This window comes from Symphalangus syndactylus, chromosome 20, assembly GCF_028878055.3.
Source record: "Symphalangus syndactylus isolate Jambi chromosome 20, NHGRI_mSymSyn1-v2.1_pri, whole genome shotgun sequence".
In the NCBI taxonomy this organism is placed as follows: domain Eukaryota; kingdom Metazoa; phylum Chordata; class Mammalia; order Primates; family Hylobatidae; genus Symphalangus; species Symphalangus syndactylus.
This window is the reverse complement of record NC_072442.2, coordinates 55,502,228-55,518,942: the sequence shown is the minus strand read 5'-3', so window position 1 is coordinate 55,518,942 and position 16,715 is coordinate 55,502,228. Positions and strand designations below refer to the sequence as shown.

Below are 16,715 nucleotides of genomic sequence, written 5' to 3'. Positions count from 1 at the left end.
GTTAAATTTATTTCAAGTTCCTTTGCTGTATGGAATGAGCTTTTAAATTAGACTTTTGAGTATGTACTGGTTATATTAATTTTGTTATATTGATCTTGTATGTAGCCATCTTTCTCAAGTTTTATTATTTATAATCATTTCCATAGATTACTTTGGATTATCTTTGTGAACAAACATATAATCTTCAAATGTGAGTATAGGTTCTTCCTTTTTAATTTTAAAATCTTCTATTTTAGTTGCTTACTGAGCTGGGTAGACAGTAGTAGTGGGAATCCTTGTCTTACTCGTGATTATAAAGAGCATGGTTTTATTTTATTTTACTTTCACCCTTTCCCCAAGGGTATGTTTTTAACATGTTTCCAGTAAGAATAATGTTTTATAGGTGCTTTTTAAAAATAAAGTTAGGGATTTTCCCTGTTATATTTTTCATCAACAGACATTGAGTTTTATTAAATACTTTGTCTGCATTTTTGAGATAGTCTTATTTTGGACCTTTAATTTGTCCATGTGATGAATTATACTTGCAGGTTGCTAAAGTTAAACCATTCTTAACATTCTCTAGTAATTAATCAAACTTTTTCATAATGTGCTAATTTTTTCAGGACTTCTGTGTCATTAATACATGAGGACGGTCTGTAATTTTCTTTATGCTGTCCTTTTCTAATTGTGGTATCCAGTTATGCTTGTCTCTAAGAATTAGTTGCACTGTTACTTCTTTTTCTATTCTTTTTCATAATAGTATATTAGGCATATTAAGAATTTATATTCTTTGTATAAGTTTAGAAAGAAATATTTCTTGAAAATTTACCTGTAAAACATCTTGGTCTTCTGTTTTCTTTTTGGAATGATGTTTAATTTCTTTGATATTTATAGAGTGATTCAGACTTCCTCTGTATTCTTTAGTAAATTTTGTCTTGCTTTTGTTTTTCTAAATGGTCATTTTGTCTAAGTTTTTTTAAAAAGTTGCTCACAAATGTTATATATCTTTTAAATCTCTGTAGCTTTTCTGTTTATATTCCACTTTTATTTCCTATTATTATTTACCTGTTTCTTTTTCATTTTTTCTCTGAGTAAATCTTGTAGAGGCTTGCCATTTTGTTAGTTTTTTTCAAAGAATTAACCTATATGATTTTTTCTATATTATTAGTTTCTTCTTTTTATTGTTTTTTCTTCTAATTTCTTGAAGTTTATTCTGTTTACAGTTATACTTCTTAAATATTTTCAGCCTCTCTTCTATTATAAGAAATTGAGTTTCTGTATTTTTTCTAAATACCATTTTGCTACCCAACTAATTTGATATACAGTATTTTCATTGTCTTTCAACTCTATAAATATTTTAAATTCCTAACAGTAATTCTTTTTGACCTGTTATCTATTTAGAAGTGTTTACAAGATTCCAGATTTGTTTACTGTTAATTTAAACTTGTTATTTATTTGAATTTAAATTACACTGGGGTCAGAGAACATCATCTTTGTGACTTCTGTCCTTTGATATTTGTTGAGATGTTATTTACAGGCTTGTAAGTGGTTAATCTTTGGAAATAAATTCTTGTGTGCATAAATCTATCTAATAAATCTTGCTATCTTATCCTTGTCAAACCCTCTATATCCACTTTTTTTCTGCCTTACTTCGTTAACTGAAGAGGAATAATGACATCTATTGTGGTAAAATTTCCAGGGCTTCCCTGAGGTTCTGTCTCGAACTCCTGACCTCGTGATCCGCCCTCCTTAGCCCCTCAAAGTGCTGGGATTACAGGCGTGAGCCATAGCGCCCAGCATCTGCTGAGCATATTCTGTCATTTGCACCTATTCTCTAGTTTATCCATTCACCTGTTGAAGGGCATTTGAGTTGCTTCCAGATTTTTAGTATTACAAGTAAAGCTCTATGAACATTCACAGAGTAGGGGTGTGTGTGTGTGTGTGTGTGTGTGTGTGTAACATAAATGTTCTTTTCTCTAGAGTGGCTCTGCTGGGTCATATGACAAGTGTATGTTCAAGTTTATGACAAACTGCCAAAGTGTTTTCTACATCGGCTGTACCATTTTGCTGTGCCCAACTCCCAGCAATGTGTGAGAGTTCCAGTTATTCCATATTGTCCAGAACTTGACGTGTGTGTGTGTGTTTGTTGTCACTCAAATACTAGTATCTCATTTTGCTCTTAATTTGCATTGTCTTAAGGGCTAATAATGTTGAACCATCTTTTCTGTGCTTATTTTCTGCTTATCTATCTTCATTGGTAAAGTTTTTATTCTGATTTCTAGCCCATTTTAAATAGGATTTTTTTTCTTACTGTTAAGTTTCAGAGTTCTTTGCATGTTCTGTATACAATTCTTATATCTGTGAGTTATAAATAACTTATCTTTTTCTGAGTTATCTTTTCATCTTTTAACAGTGTCTTTCACAGAACAAAAGCTTTTAGTTTTGAAGAATTCTAATGTATCATTTTTTTTCTTTCATGAATCATGGTTTTGATATCCTAAGAATCCATTGTCTAAACCAAGGTCACAGATATTTTCTTCTATGTTTCCTGTAAATATTTTATAACTTTTTTTATTGAAGTGTGTGATCTATTATAAATTAATTTTTGTAAATGATGTACAAATGGGCCAGGGTTCGTAGTTTTGCCTATGTATGTGTTCTGTCGCAGTTTGTTAGACTATCCTTCCTCCATTGAATTGCCTTTGTGCCTTTTTCAGAGATCACTGATCATATTTGTCTGGATCTGTTTTTTGTACTCTTTATTCTGTTCCACTGATCTGGGTTTCTTTCTTTTTCCCAAGACCATACTCTCTTGATTGATTACTTAATTTTATACTAAATCTTAAAATTGGATCATGTGAGTCCTACTTTTCTTTCTAGAAAATTTTAACTGTTTCCTTTGTACTTTCATATCAATTTTAGAATCAATTTGTCTATAACTATAATAAATCTTGTTAAGATTTTGATTGGGATTGCATTTAATCTGTTATCAGTTTGGGGAGAATTGATATCTTTGCTATGTACAAATAACCACGGACATGCTTTTTCTATTTAGATTTGCTTTTATTTATTTCATAAGCATTTTGTAGCTTTCTGCCTACAAATTCTGTACATGTTTTAATGGATTAACACCTAAGTGTTTTTTTAAGAAACTGCCAGTGGTATTTTTTATTTCAGTATTCATATGTTCATTATTAGTATGTACAATTTATTTTTGTATGTTTATCTCATATGCAATCTTGGAGAAACCATTTATTAGTTCTAGGAATTTTTTGGTAGGTTCCTTGGCATTTTCTACATAGACTATTATATCATCTGCAAATAAAGACATTTTTATTTGTCCCTCTCATATCTACATGCTTTTTTTCTTTTCTTATTACACTAACTTAAACTTCCAGAACCACGATAAATGAGTGATAAGAGCAAATGCGCTTGCCTTGATTCTTGTTTTGGAGGAAAGCATGTAGTCTTTCAAAAGTATAGATTTTTTCGTAGATGTTATTTATCAAGTTGAGGAAGTTTCCCTCTACTCCTAGTTTTCTGAGAGTTTTTACCATGAATGGGTTTTGAATCTTGTCAAATGCGTTTTCTACATTAATTGCTATGATCCTGTGGTTTTTCTTCCTTAATCTTTTAACACAGTGAGTGGATTACACTGATTGATATTTGAATGTTGAACCAACTTTGTATCCTTGGAATAAACCCCACTTGGTTTGTTATTCATAATGGTGAATTAGTCATAATGATGAAAAATTATTTTTATACATTGCTGAATTCTATTTGCATTGACTGATAGATTGATTGACTGATGGACAAGGCCTTGCTCTGCTCTCCAGGCTGGAGTACAAAGGAGTGATCATGGCTCACATGGAACCTTGACCTCCTGGGCTCCAGCGATCGTCCCACCTCAGCCACCCTAGTAGCTAGGACTGCAGGCATGTACTACCATGCCTGGCTAATTTTTTCTCTCTCTCCTTTTGTTTTTGTAAAGTTGGGGTTTTATTATATTGTCCAGGCTGATCTCAAACTCCTATCCTCAAGTGATCCTCCACCTTGGCCTCCCAAAGTGTTGGGATTACAGATGTGAGTCACCATGCCCAGCCTATTTACTTTTATTTTGTTAAGGACTTTTACACCCATATTCATGGAGGGATATTGGTCTATAATTATTTTTTGGTCATGTTTTGATATCAAAGTAATATTAGATTCATAAAATGAATTGAGAAGCGTTCCTTCTTTCATTTTCTGGAAGAGATTGTTTAGAATAGGTGATATTTCTTTTTAAAGCATTTGGTAGAATTATCTAATGAAATCTTCTGGGCCTGAAGATTTTTGCAGGGAAGTTTTTAAAGTACAAATTCAAATTTTTATAGCTATAGAAAATATTCAAATGATCTATTTCATATTATGTGTGTTGCGATCATTTTGGGATTTTTTAGGAATTTGTCCATTTCATCTAAGTTGTCAAATTTGTGTGTGTAGGTTTTTTTCAAAGGCATCCTTTTGATTTTTACGGGGTATGTAGTGATATTCCCTGCTTCATTCCTATTGTTGATAATGTTCTTTTCAATCTTGCTAGAGATTTTTTAAACTTTATTGATCTTTTCAAATAACCCGCTCTTTGAGTTTCTTTAGTTTTTGTTGTTGTTGTTGTTAAAGTCATTATTTTCTTCCCTTATGCTATAATTTCCTTCTTTCTGCTTGCTTTGGACTTTATTTGGTCTTTTTTTTAGATTGTTAGAGTAGGATCTTTTATTGACTTGGGACTATTCTTCTTTTCTAATGTGTAGATTTAATGCTGTAATTTTTTTCCCAGCACAACTTTGGTCGTGCCCAACATTTTTACATGTTATGTTTTTATTTCATTCAGTTTAATTTTTAAACATCTTCCTTGAGACCCTCCATGGATTATTTAAAAGTTATTTAGTTTCCACGTATTTGAAAATTTTCTTCTTACCCTGCTGTTACTGATTTGACATTTGATTCCATTGTGGTCACGGAACAAACTGCATATGACTTTCATTCTTTCAAATTAGTTGAGGTTTGTTTTGTAGTTCTAGATGTTCTCTATCTTGGTATATGTTCCATGGAAACTGGAAAATAACATATATTCTGCTCGTGTTGGGTGGAGTGTTCTGTAAGTATCAATTAGATCTTATTGGTTAATGGAGGTGTTGTGTTTTTTATATCTTGTTGCTGATTTTTAAAATTTAATTCTATTGTTGAGAGAGAAGGTGTTGAAGTTTCCAACTATAGTTGTGTATTTGTCTATTTCTCCTTTTCATTGTATCAGTTTTTTGCTTCATATATTTTACAGCTCTGTTTTTTGGTGGATATACATTTAGGATTGTTGTGTCTTAGTGGCTTGACCCTTTTATCGTTATTTCATGCTCCTCTTTATCTCTGGTAATTTTCTTTGTTCTGAAATTGTCTTTATGTGACATTAATGTAGATACTTCTGACTTTTTGGATTAATGCTTCCATTATGTCTTTTCCAATTTTTTATTTTTATGCTACCTGTATAATTTATTTGAAATGAGATTCTTGTAGACACCATATTTTTAAATCCATTCTTCTAGTTCTTGTCTTTTAATTGGTGTATTTAGGCTGGTTACATTTAATGTAATTATAGGCATGTTAAACATAAATCTGCCATTTTTGTTTACTTTTTGTTTTCTGTTCTTTCTGTTTTTCATTTCTTGCTTTTATTTTTCTTATATTCCTATGGGTTAATTTATCATTTTTGAGAATTCCATTGATGTGTTTCTTGTGTTTGTCTTGTTTCATTTTGTGCTTTAACAGAATGCCACAGTCTGAGTAATTTATAATAAACTGAAATTTTATTTTCTCAGAGTCCTGGAGGCTGGGAAGTCCAATAGCAAGGGGCTAGTATCTGGTGAAGGCCTTCTTGAAACATTATAACATGGCAGAAGGGAACACATGGGTGAGAGAGCAAGAGGGGGCCAACCTCGTCCTTTTATAAGAAACCTGCATCTGTGACAATGAACCCACTCCCACAATAACAGCATTAATCTGAACACTTCCCATTAGATCCAACTTCTCAACACCACTGCATTGGGGATCCAGTTTCCAACACAGGAACTTCAGGAGACATATTCAGCTTTTAGCATTCTGCCTCTGACCCCCAAAATTCATGTCCTTTTCACATGAAAAATACATTTGCTCCATCCCAATAGCCCCAGAATCTTAACTGGTTCCAATACCACCTCAAAAGTCCAGAATCTCATCTAGATCAGATATTGGTGAGATTCAAGGCACAATTCGTCCTGAGGCAAACTTCTTCTAGCTGTGAGATTGTGAAATTGAAACAAGTAATCTGCTTTAAAATGCAGTGGAGGGAAAGACATGGGATAGACATTCCTATCTCAAAAGAGAGAAATAGGCAAGAAGAAAGGGATAACTGGTTCCAACTAAGTCCAAAACCCAATAGGGAAAATGTTAAAGCTAGAGAATCATTTTTACTCCATGTGTACCTTTTGAGCCTACTGGGGTGGAGGTTTTGACCTCAAAGCCTTGGGCAGTCCTGTTTTCATGGTTTTGCTGGGCTCAGCCTGTGTGGCAGTTTTCCCAGGCTGGGGCTATGTGCTGGTAGCTCTACAGTTCTGGGGTTTGGGGGCAGCCCTGTCCCCATGGCTCCACTAGGCATTGCCTTAGTGAGTACTCTCTACAGTGGCTTTGTCCCCACAGTTCTGCTGGGCATCACCCTAATAGAATCTCTCTGTAGTGGTTCCACTTTTGTGACATGTCTCTTGTGACATGTCTGTGCCTGGATCCCTAGGCTGTCTGATACATCCTTTGAAATCTAGATGGAGGTGGTATTGTACCCCTGTCTCCAAAAGTGTATACCTCCACAGCTTATAAACTCTGTGCACCAGCAGAGTTAGCATTATATGGATGCCATCAAACTTACCACGTATGCCCTCTGGAGAGCAGCAGCCCAGACTACACTTGGGGTTACTTGAGTAACAGCTGGAGTGACCAAGGAGCTCTGCACTGAAATGCAGGGAACAGAGTCCCTGGGCAAGTGAACCCATGGAAGGCATCTTGGGCTAGTCTGATGAAACCATTCTCCCCTCCTAGAGCTCTGGGCCTGTAATGGGAGGAGCAGCCTCAGAGATCTCTGAAATATCTTGGAGGTCATTCTCTCATTGCCTTGATGAATAGCACCTGGCTTCCTTCTATGGACGCTAAGCCCTTTCTCAAAGGGGACACTTGGCACGTTTTTGTGTTTTACATGGCCAGGCTGTGGATTTTCCAAATGGTTACATTCTGCTTCTCTTTTAATCATAAATTCTACCTTTTAATATTTTCTCTTCTCTTGCATCTTACTGTATGCAGTTAAAGGAAGCCATGCAGATTGTTCAATATTTTGCTTAGAAATTTCTTCCACCAGATATCCTAGTTCATCACTCTTAATTTCTGTCTTCATTAAAACCCTTGGGGATGGACATAGTTCAGTCAAGTTCTGTATAACTTTATAAGAAGGATGGACTTGACTTCAGTTTCTAATAAGATATTTTTATTCTCATATAAGACCTCATCAGAGTGGTCTTTACTGTCCATATTTTTACCTACATTGTGATCGTTAATATCTAAGAAACCTCTAAGAAGTTTTACCCTTCATACAGCTCTTCTCTTCTGAGCCCTCACCAGAATCACCTTTAACTCTTCGTTCACAGCAATGCAGGCTTTTTCTAGCCTGCTCTTCCAGACTCCTCTAGCCTCCACTATCCAGTTCCAAAGCCACTTCCACAATTTTAGGTATTTGTTATAGCAATACCTCACTCTCTGGTACCAATTTTCTTTGTGCTGCTATAAATGAATACCATGGTCTCTCATTTATAATAAACGAAAATTTATTGGCTGCAGTTCTGAAGGCTGGGAAGTTTGAGATGGCCTGGCAAGGTCCTTCCTGCTACATTGTAACATGATGGAAGTCATCACATGGGCAGGAGAGAGTAAGAGGTAGCTCACCTTGTCCTTTTATAAGAAACCCACCCTCATGATAATGAACACACTCCCACAATGACAGCATTAATTCATTGAGGGTTGTGTCCCCATGACCCATATACCTCCCCTTAGCCTCCACCTTTCAGCACTGCTGCATTGGAGATCAAGTTTTCAACATATTAACTTTGAAGAACACATCCAAACCATAGGAGTATTGTTGAGATGACTCTAGGTGTTACCTACTATATACATAACTTATCATAGTCTGTTGCTGTCATTATTTTACCAGTTTGAGTGACAGCTTCCCCCATCCTTGGTATTTCAAGTTTCCTTCTTTTATCATTTTTGGGGGTGTGTGTTTTTTTTTTTTTTTTTTTTTTTTTTAGATGGAGTCTCACTCTTGTCACCTAGGCTGGAGTGCAGTCGCACAATGTCGGCTCACTGCAACCTCCACCTCCCAGGTTCAAGTGATTCTCCTGCCTCAGCCTCCTGAGTAGTTGGGATTACAGGCGCACACCACCACGCCCAGCTGATTTTTTGTATTTTTAGTAGAGACGGGGTTTCACCATGTTGGCCAGGCTAGTCTTGAACTTCTGACCGCAGGTGATCCACCCGCCTCGGCCTCCCAAAGTGCTGGGATTACAGGCATGAGCCACTGTGTCCAGCTTTTGGGTTGTTTTTAGATAACTTTCTTTGGCAATAGGAAGCCTGCTGATGACAAATTCTGTTAACTTGTGTATATCTGAGATTGTCTTGATCTCCCCTTCATTTCTGAAGAATATTTTCATTAGCTAAAGGGTTCTAGGTTGACAGTTTCTTTCTTTCAACCCTGGAAAAATGATGTGCCACTTTCTTTTAGTCTCCATTTTTCTTGAGAAATCTGCTGTCATTCTAATTGCTTTTCCCCCATCGTTAAGGTATCATTTCTTTCACCTTGGTTTCAAGATTTGTCTTTAGTTCTTAGAAGTTTGACCATGGTGTGTCTTGGTGAGGATTTCTTTATGTTTATCCTCTTTGGGATTTGTTCAGCTTTTTAAATATGTAGGTTTGTGTCTTTTGCCACATTTGGGACATTTTTAGCCATTATTTCTTTGAGTATTTTTTAGCGTATCTTTTTTTAACTTTTTTATTGTGGCCAACTTAGTCTAATATAGCTACCATTTTTTCCCTTCTTCTTCTGGGACTCTGATGACATAAAATATTTGATCTTTTGTTATAGCCCCACAGGTCCCTGAGGGATTTTTGTTTGTTGATTTGTTTGGTCTATTTTTGCCCTGTTGTTCAGATTGGAAAATTTCTATTATGCTTCCTCCAGTTCACTGATTCTTTCATCTGCCCGTTCCGTTCTGCTGTTGAACCCATCAACTGAGTTTTTTTTTTTTAATTAGATTGTTGTATTTTTCAGATCTAAAGTTTTTGTTTCTTCTTCATATCTTCTATTTTCTTTCTGAGACTTCCTATTTCTTTCATTTATTTCAAACATGTTTATTACTACACTTTGAAGCATTTTCATAATGAATACTTTAATTGGAATCTATTGTCTTTTTTTCTTTCAGTTTGAGTTTTTTTTCTGGTTCTTGGTGTGATGAGTAACTGAAATCTGGATATTATGGCTATTATGTTATGTGACTCTGGATCTCATTTAAACTTTATCTTGTAGCCTCTGTCTCTGATGCTGCTTTAGTGGGGTGAGCAGGAGTGCTGCTTTGTTTCTGATGAGTTGGGGTAGAAGTCTAGATTCCCCATTTGGCTGGCCTTCATTGACCCTTCAAAGATGGAGGTGCTCCTTGTTAATACTGGGTGGGTGTGGGAGTTCTGGTTCTCTACTGGGCCTCCACTGATACCTCAGTGGCTGGTGAGGGGGTGGTTATGAGTGTCTCGTTGTTGCTCCCCACTTGGCTTTCACTAATACTGCAGAAGGGAGTGGCCTCGTTACTGCTGGGCATTGGCAAGAGTCCTGTCTGTCCACTAGGACTCCTGTGACACCACCCCAATGGGAAGGTGAAGAGATGCTTCATTATCACCACATGGGCGTGGGTGTCCAGGTGACCATGTGATTTCCCCTGGTCCTGCAGCAGAGGAAGATGGACTTTGTCAGTTGCCTAGTAGTGACAGACCCTCCCATTCCTTAGATGGATGTTCTCTTTATGTGTCTCAGTGTTCTCTGATGCTCCCACACCGATGAGGGGCACGGGCTTGGGTGCTTGTTACAGCCTGGCAGGGGTAGAAGTCAGGGCTCCCTACTCAGCTTTTGCTGGCATGGGTGGAGTAGGACACAGTTCTTTTCTGTGGTGTTGGCTGCAGTGAGCAGTTTTCTAAAAAGCGTCTGTCTTGCTAGGCTGCTCCTTTCTTGGTCCTTTGTCTACAGAGACCAGGCTTTTGTTGGGGTTTGTTTTGTCTGAGCCTGTTGGTGTTTTAGGTGTTCCTGTTGCTAGTTTCTTAAGCTCCAAGTCTGAGAAATGTGAAGGACAACACTTTTACCATGTTATTCTGAAGGTTCCCAGCCAGTATACCTTCCTTCTCCTTTTCAGGGTCTTATGTTTCTATACTAACCTAGGTTTTTAGTTGTGTGAGTGAGAAGAATTGCTAAAGTACATTCACTCCTTTTTCCTGGAAGCAGAAGCCCTACTGCTTATTTTTTAATATATCATTTGTTCTTTGCTATTTTATACATGCATTACAGTCTTTGATCATTGCAATAGTCAAAATTCTTTAGACTTCTCATATGTTGTTTCTTCTTTCTCTGTACTCTTAAATCTTGATGATTTGTTTTCATGTGAATTTGCTGTGTTTGTGTGTGTGAGAGAGAGAGAGACAGTGTGTGTGTGTGTGTGTGTGTGCATGTTGTCAGAGAAAGTGAGAATGAGAAAGAGAGAGAGAGAAAGAGAGAGAGCATTAAATTAGAATGCGTTGTTCTTGAGAGAATTGGCACTCTCCTCTGACATGAGGCAGGCAGTGCTAATGGGTTAGCTGGGACCAATTCCTCCAGCATCCAGGTTCCTTCTCTAAATGTAGAAGTTTCAGGTTCAAGCTCTCCACTTTCTTGTGGACCTAACACTTCGTTGCCAGACCTTCGTGGTGGCATTTGCATTAGTTGCCAGGATTCAATACTGTCTCTGTGTTTGTTGTTAATTGAGCCTTTCTCAGATTTCTGCTACATTAGCTTACTTATTTGGGGGAGGCCAAGGGTTATGGGTGGGGAAACCTTAATTCTGATACTTAAAATACATATATGTCTGGGAACAAAGGCATACATTTTTTATCATGAATCCAGGTTCCAATCTGTAGCAGGAGAGTCTTCAGGGTATCTGCTTTGCTGTGTTTGCTGGTGTGTTGGTTTTTTAAGTTTCCTAGTAAATTCTAGTTTTATCTATTCTCTTCTTAAATGTTTCTGCTACTAATGTCTCTGTTTTTCTGGTATTGAAAAACCTTAATTGAAGAGATTGGGGAGTAATTATGAGGCTTTGTTGTTAGTTTTCTTACTGATACGTTTCTCAATGTTCTTTTTAGGGCTGAAAAGACGGAAGTTTTGAGTGAAGACCTTCTTCAGGTAAGGCAGCCATTGACACTGTCTCACAGATACCGGAGATATACGGGAGGCTGAGGCAGGAGAACTGCTTGAACCCAGGAGGTGTAGGTTGCATTTAGCCGGGATCGTGCCACTACACTCCAGCCTGGCAACAGAGCAAGACTCTGTCTCAAAAAAAAAAAAACAAAAAAACAAACAACCAAAAAAACCAAACCAAAAAACTAAGCCATCCTCGATGTGGTTAAAACTGCTTCAGCTGCTCCTTACAAACTGTTAGGAGAGAAGTTTTTTTGTCTTTTACGACAGTACTTTGCATGATGAATACTGATTTGGGTTAAGCTCTTTCAGGAGAGGTTTAAAGTCATTTCACCACAGTTAGCCCGAGGGTCCTGGAGTCTGTGATCGCTGCCCCTCCAGTTCTCCAGCATTGAAAGCTGTCTCTCACTGTGGTTTTGATTTGCATTTCTCTGATGGCCAGTGATGATGAGCATTTTTTCATGTGTCTGTTGGCTGCATAAATGTCTTCTTTTGAGAAGTATCTATTCATGTCCCTCGCCCACTTTTTGATGGGGTTGTTTGATTTTTTCTTGTAAATTTGTTTAAGTTCTTTGTTAGAATGGTAATCATTGAAAAGTCAGGAAACAACAGGTGCTGGAGAGGATGTGGAGAAACAGGAACACTTTTACACTGTTGGTGGGACTGTAAACTAGTTCAACCATTGTGGAAGACAGTGTGGCAACTCCTCAAGGATCTAGAGCTAGAAATACCATTTGACCTAGCCATCCCATTCCTGGGTGTATATACCCAAAGGATTATAAATCATGCTGCTATAAAGACACATGCACACGTATGTTTATTGTGGCACTATTCACAATAGCAAAGACTTGGAACCAACCCAAATATCCATGAATGTTAGACTGGATTAAGAAAATGTGGCACATATACACCATGGAATACTATGCAGTCATAAAAAAGGATGAGTTCATGTCCTTTGTAGGGACATGGATGAAGCTGGAAACCATCATTCTGAGCAAACCATCACAAGGACAGAAAATCAAACACCACATGTTCTCACTCACAGGTGAGAATTGAACAATGAGAACACTTGGACATAGGAAGGGGAACATCACACACCAGGGCCTGTCGTGGGGCGGGGGGAGTGGGGAGAGATAGCATTAGGAGATATACCTAATGTAAATGACGAGTTAATGGGTGCAGCACACCAACATGGTACATGTATACATATGTAACAAACCTGCACATTGTGCACATGTACCCTAGAACTTAAAGTATAATTAAAAAATAAAACAACAACAACAAAAAAACAAAGCTGTCTATCCAGGAGTCCTTGTCTCCATGGAAACATGAGTTGTGATTGTCCACACCCACAATCCCTCCTCCCCTGACCTTGCCCTCTCTCAGTGGCACCACCCGCTCTTCTCTCTGCAGGTGGAGAAGCGTCTGGAGCTGGTGAAACAGGTGTCCCACAGCACTCACAAGAAGCTCACTGCATGTCTGCAGGGCCAGCAAGGGGCAGAGGCTGACAAGCGCTCCGTAAGTGCCCTCCCAGCCCTGGCGAGCTGAAATCTTGCCTACTGAGGACAAGGGTCCTACTCCTGTGACACTCCTGGATTTAGCTGTTTATGTAGCTGCTTACGTGCCTGAGAATTGACTCAGCAGCTCTAGCTGCCTATTTTCTGTTTTCTGTGGAGTAATGACCCTCCCTGCTGTTCTTGCTCTTTAGCCCAGCCTGAAGCATCCCCTGCCCTCCCCAGGCAAGTTGAGGTCCTCTCCCTGTCCTCCCCAGATTGGAGCAACTGGGAAGATAGCAGGGCTGTGCTTGAGATCCCACCTCTAGGGAAGCTTTATCCTTGATGGATATCTGACCCCTGATTCAGCTCACACATAGATTGCATTTGCCTCGATAGTATCTTAAGATCTCATGGAAAAAAAGTGTATTGTGGTTTTAGAGGTTACAAGTGACCTATAAAGGCCCTTGAAAATTGTTTTCGCTATAATGAGACACAATAAAAAGAGCCTGCTAAATAAAGCTTCTCTAATGCCTTTGTCTATAACCTACATTAGAAATAACAGGCATTGTATAATGCAATTCCATTTCAACAGTTCTTGGCATGAACAGCCTCTGCAGGTTTACCTTCCTCTTGACCCCATCCCTCTCAGCTCCACCAAAGATTAAAAGATATTCTTAGACATTCACTTGGCTTTATTACAAGGGATATACAATCTAGGTTTTTCTCCTCCTTCCTTGAGTTTATAATCTACATGATTGGTATCATTTAGACTTTTTTTTTTTTTTTGACTTGCAGTTATTGCCGACTTCTGCATCCCCTTGGTCCCCTGATGCCCCTCGGCTTATGTCAGCCTCATTTCTGTTGGACTGTCATGTAATGTGCCACAATACTTCTTCCCAGCTCCTGCTGTGGTGCAAAAACCTGCTCTACTTGCCCTACGAGTCATTTCTTTTTTTTTTTTTCCAAGCCCTGGTTTCTTCTTTCTTAATATTCCCAGCAGGAATCATTTGTGTGTGTATAAATAAAACTTTCACAGCTCTGAAAAATATCTATAGAAATAATTCTGCATGTATCAGGAATTCAGCAAGGGGAACTGTCTAAAGGGAGAGTTTGCAAAACGACTTTGGGCATGAAACCCTTTTATCAAACCCACATCTAATGGGGGACTCCAGGAATGGTTCCGGATGGGGGTGCTGGAGCCAAGCCTACCTTTGATCTATGTCCTTTTTTTTTTTTTTTTTTGCTCCAAGAAGCACTATTTTTAAAATAACTGGTCCAAAGTACAGTATGTTTTGGTATCGGGAGTATCATCTGAATGTTACCACCAGAGGCTTGAATTCGGCCTTTGGTGTTGGTAGGCGGATTAGTACCAACATTATTTTTCTGGGATCAGATGAATTTACCTGGGTTGGTGGAGTTTTCATTGGATTGAGAGTCTTATGTATTATATCAGTAAAGAGACATTTGGATCCCTGAGTGATCTGAAGTATAGGGCATTGATAGAAGATTTGAGGTATGGCAAAGCCAGCACATCAGGAGATGATTGCCAAGGAGAGATAGTTATTCACCCTCCCCAAGAGAAGGGGACAGGCCACATCACCCAGAGGGCCACAGGGGAAGCTCTAGGGTTGGTCAGGAGGTAAAGGAGGGGACTGTGGGCCAGAGCCTTTGTTGTGGGGTCTGCAGCAGATACAGGATTGATTAGTTTGAATTATTAAGGACGATTTCTAGTTGTCTGAGACCTGACCTCCCAGTCGGGTGATTAGGGCAGATGGACAGTGGCCTGGGGTGTGAGACCCTCTTGGAGGAGGTTGTTGAAGTGTGAGCTCTAGATTGGCTTGCATTTAAAAAGCATGCTGTGGGTGAGTTGTTTACTATTTCTAGGAATTGCCTAGCCTGGGAGGGGCAGTCCCTCCAGGGTCAGCAAGGGCCCAAGATGTTGTCAAAGCATCTGAATACAGAAAATAAAACACATGGTTAATAACTATGCTGCTTCCTAGAGACTTGAGAAAAAGGCACTTAATTGCCTCACTTAACAAGATTCTGATGTAGCCAGTTCCAAGGTTTATTCGCAGCTTTGGGTCAGCAGCTATGTGACGCCTGGGCCTCCACTTGAACAACTGTAATGTGGCTACCTCAGCTCCACACATCACATCTTCACATAACCACATCACAGGCAGGAAATGGGAGGGTGATAAGACCATGAATTCATTTCATTTATGGTTCTCTAGCTGCAAGGGAGGCTGAGAAGGTGAATATGTGTCCAAGATAAATGGGTTTGCTATGACTGGCCATGATTCACCAGCTAGGACATACGCTATCTGGCTTCTCTTACTAGAGAAGACACACAGTGGTTGTTACCAGGCTCTGAAGGCTGCAGTCTCATGCATGCAGTGATAAACGTGTAAACTGGGAGAAGTCCACAGTGGAAATAGGTGCCCAAGCATGTATAGGTCAGTGATTTCACTGCATGGATTTATATATTTATTTATTTATTTATTTATTTATTTTGAGACAGAGTCTCACTCTGTCACCAGGTTGGAGTGCAGTGGCACAATCTCAGCTCACTGCAACCTCCACCTCCCAGGTTCAAGTGATTCTCCTGCCTCAGCCTACTGAGTAGCTGGGACTACAGGTGCGCGCCACCATTCCCAGGTAATTTTTGTATTTTTAGTAGAGACAGGGTTTCACCATGTTGGCCAGGATGGTCTTGATCTCTTGACCTCGTGATCTGCCTGCCTAGGCCTCCCAAAGTGCTGGGATTACAGGTGTGGGCCACTGTGCCTGGCCTCACTGCATAGATTTTAAGTGCTTGATTTTGTCAATGATTTCTTATGCTGATTCATCTTTCCTTGTCATCATATGACTGAATAAATGGTCTGAAAGTCAAAGAGCCATTTAAAATAGGAAACAATCAAAGGGGGAAAAAATTTCCAAACTCAATTTTTTTCAGTTTTTCTCTAAACACATTAAGAGATGTAATAGGAAACGTGACACTTATAAATCACCTCAAATACTGAAATGTATATCCAGTTCTTTGTGATGATTAAGTAGGGAGATATGTCAAGATCGGAGCAATGGGTGAAAAGGAAAAGAAATAAAATGAAAAGGATCAGGTAAAGGGAAGGTGGGGTGGGAGGGAGGGAGTGAATGAACAGACGCTGTCTCGGGAATTGAATGTTAAGAGAGGGTCCAGAGATGGACAATCACAGCGGGAGTGTGGGTCGTAGAATCTCAGGATCAGGAGAGACTTTATGGGGATCCATGCAGTATTCTGCTTTTTATTGGAGTACATGTAAGTTGCTTTTTGTTATTTATCTTTTAACAAGCTCAGTAGCTCTTTAGTCATGTGTTCCAACTCCTAAACTTTTGTCGTACCACTTTTAAAAGTTTTGCCCTGAAAGCTGTAGCTGCCAGACAGATGTGGGTAGGCATAAAAATGGGATTTTGTTGCCATTATCTCAGTGACCAGAGAGAACATTATTGTCTTGTAGGTACTGAGTAAAACTGGATTCCTTATGTGGAGTGAAGAATAGAAAGCATATGAATTACCTTTCCATGTTGCCATCTTTTTTTATTTTTATTTTTGTTTTTTTTTGAGACAGAGCCTTGCTTTGTTGCCCAGGCTGGAGCGTAGTGGCACCATCTCGGCTCACTGCAACCTCCGCCTCCCGGGTTCAAACAATTCTCCTGCCTCAGCCTCC

The 16,715-nt window shown here is 38.7% G+C and overlaps 1 protein-coding gene across 4 annotated transcripts in view; it reads left to right on the top strand.

Moving 5' to 3' along the window:
• Positions 1-16,715, top strand: part of ARHGAP44 (Rho GTPase activating protein 44) — a 201,335-nt gene that overhangs the window by 94,104 nt on the left and 90,516 nt on the right. For all 4 annotated transcript variants that reach the window (XM_055258708.2, XM_055258706.2, XM_055258705.2 and 1 more), the window contains exons 2-3: positions 11,461-11,500; positions 12,929-13,033. In XM_055258708.2, the coding sequence (XP_055114683.1) occupies positions 11,461-11,500; positions 12,929-13,033 (145 nt within the window). The remainder of the gene's footprint in view (positions 1-11,460; positions 11,501-12,928; positions 13,034-16,715) is intronic.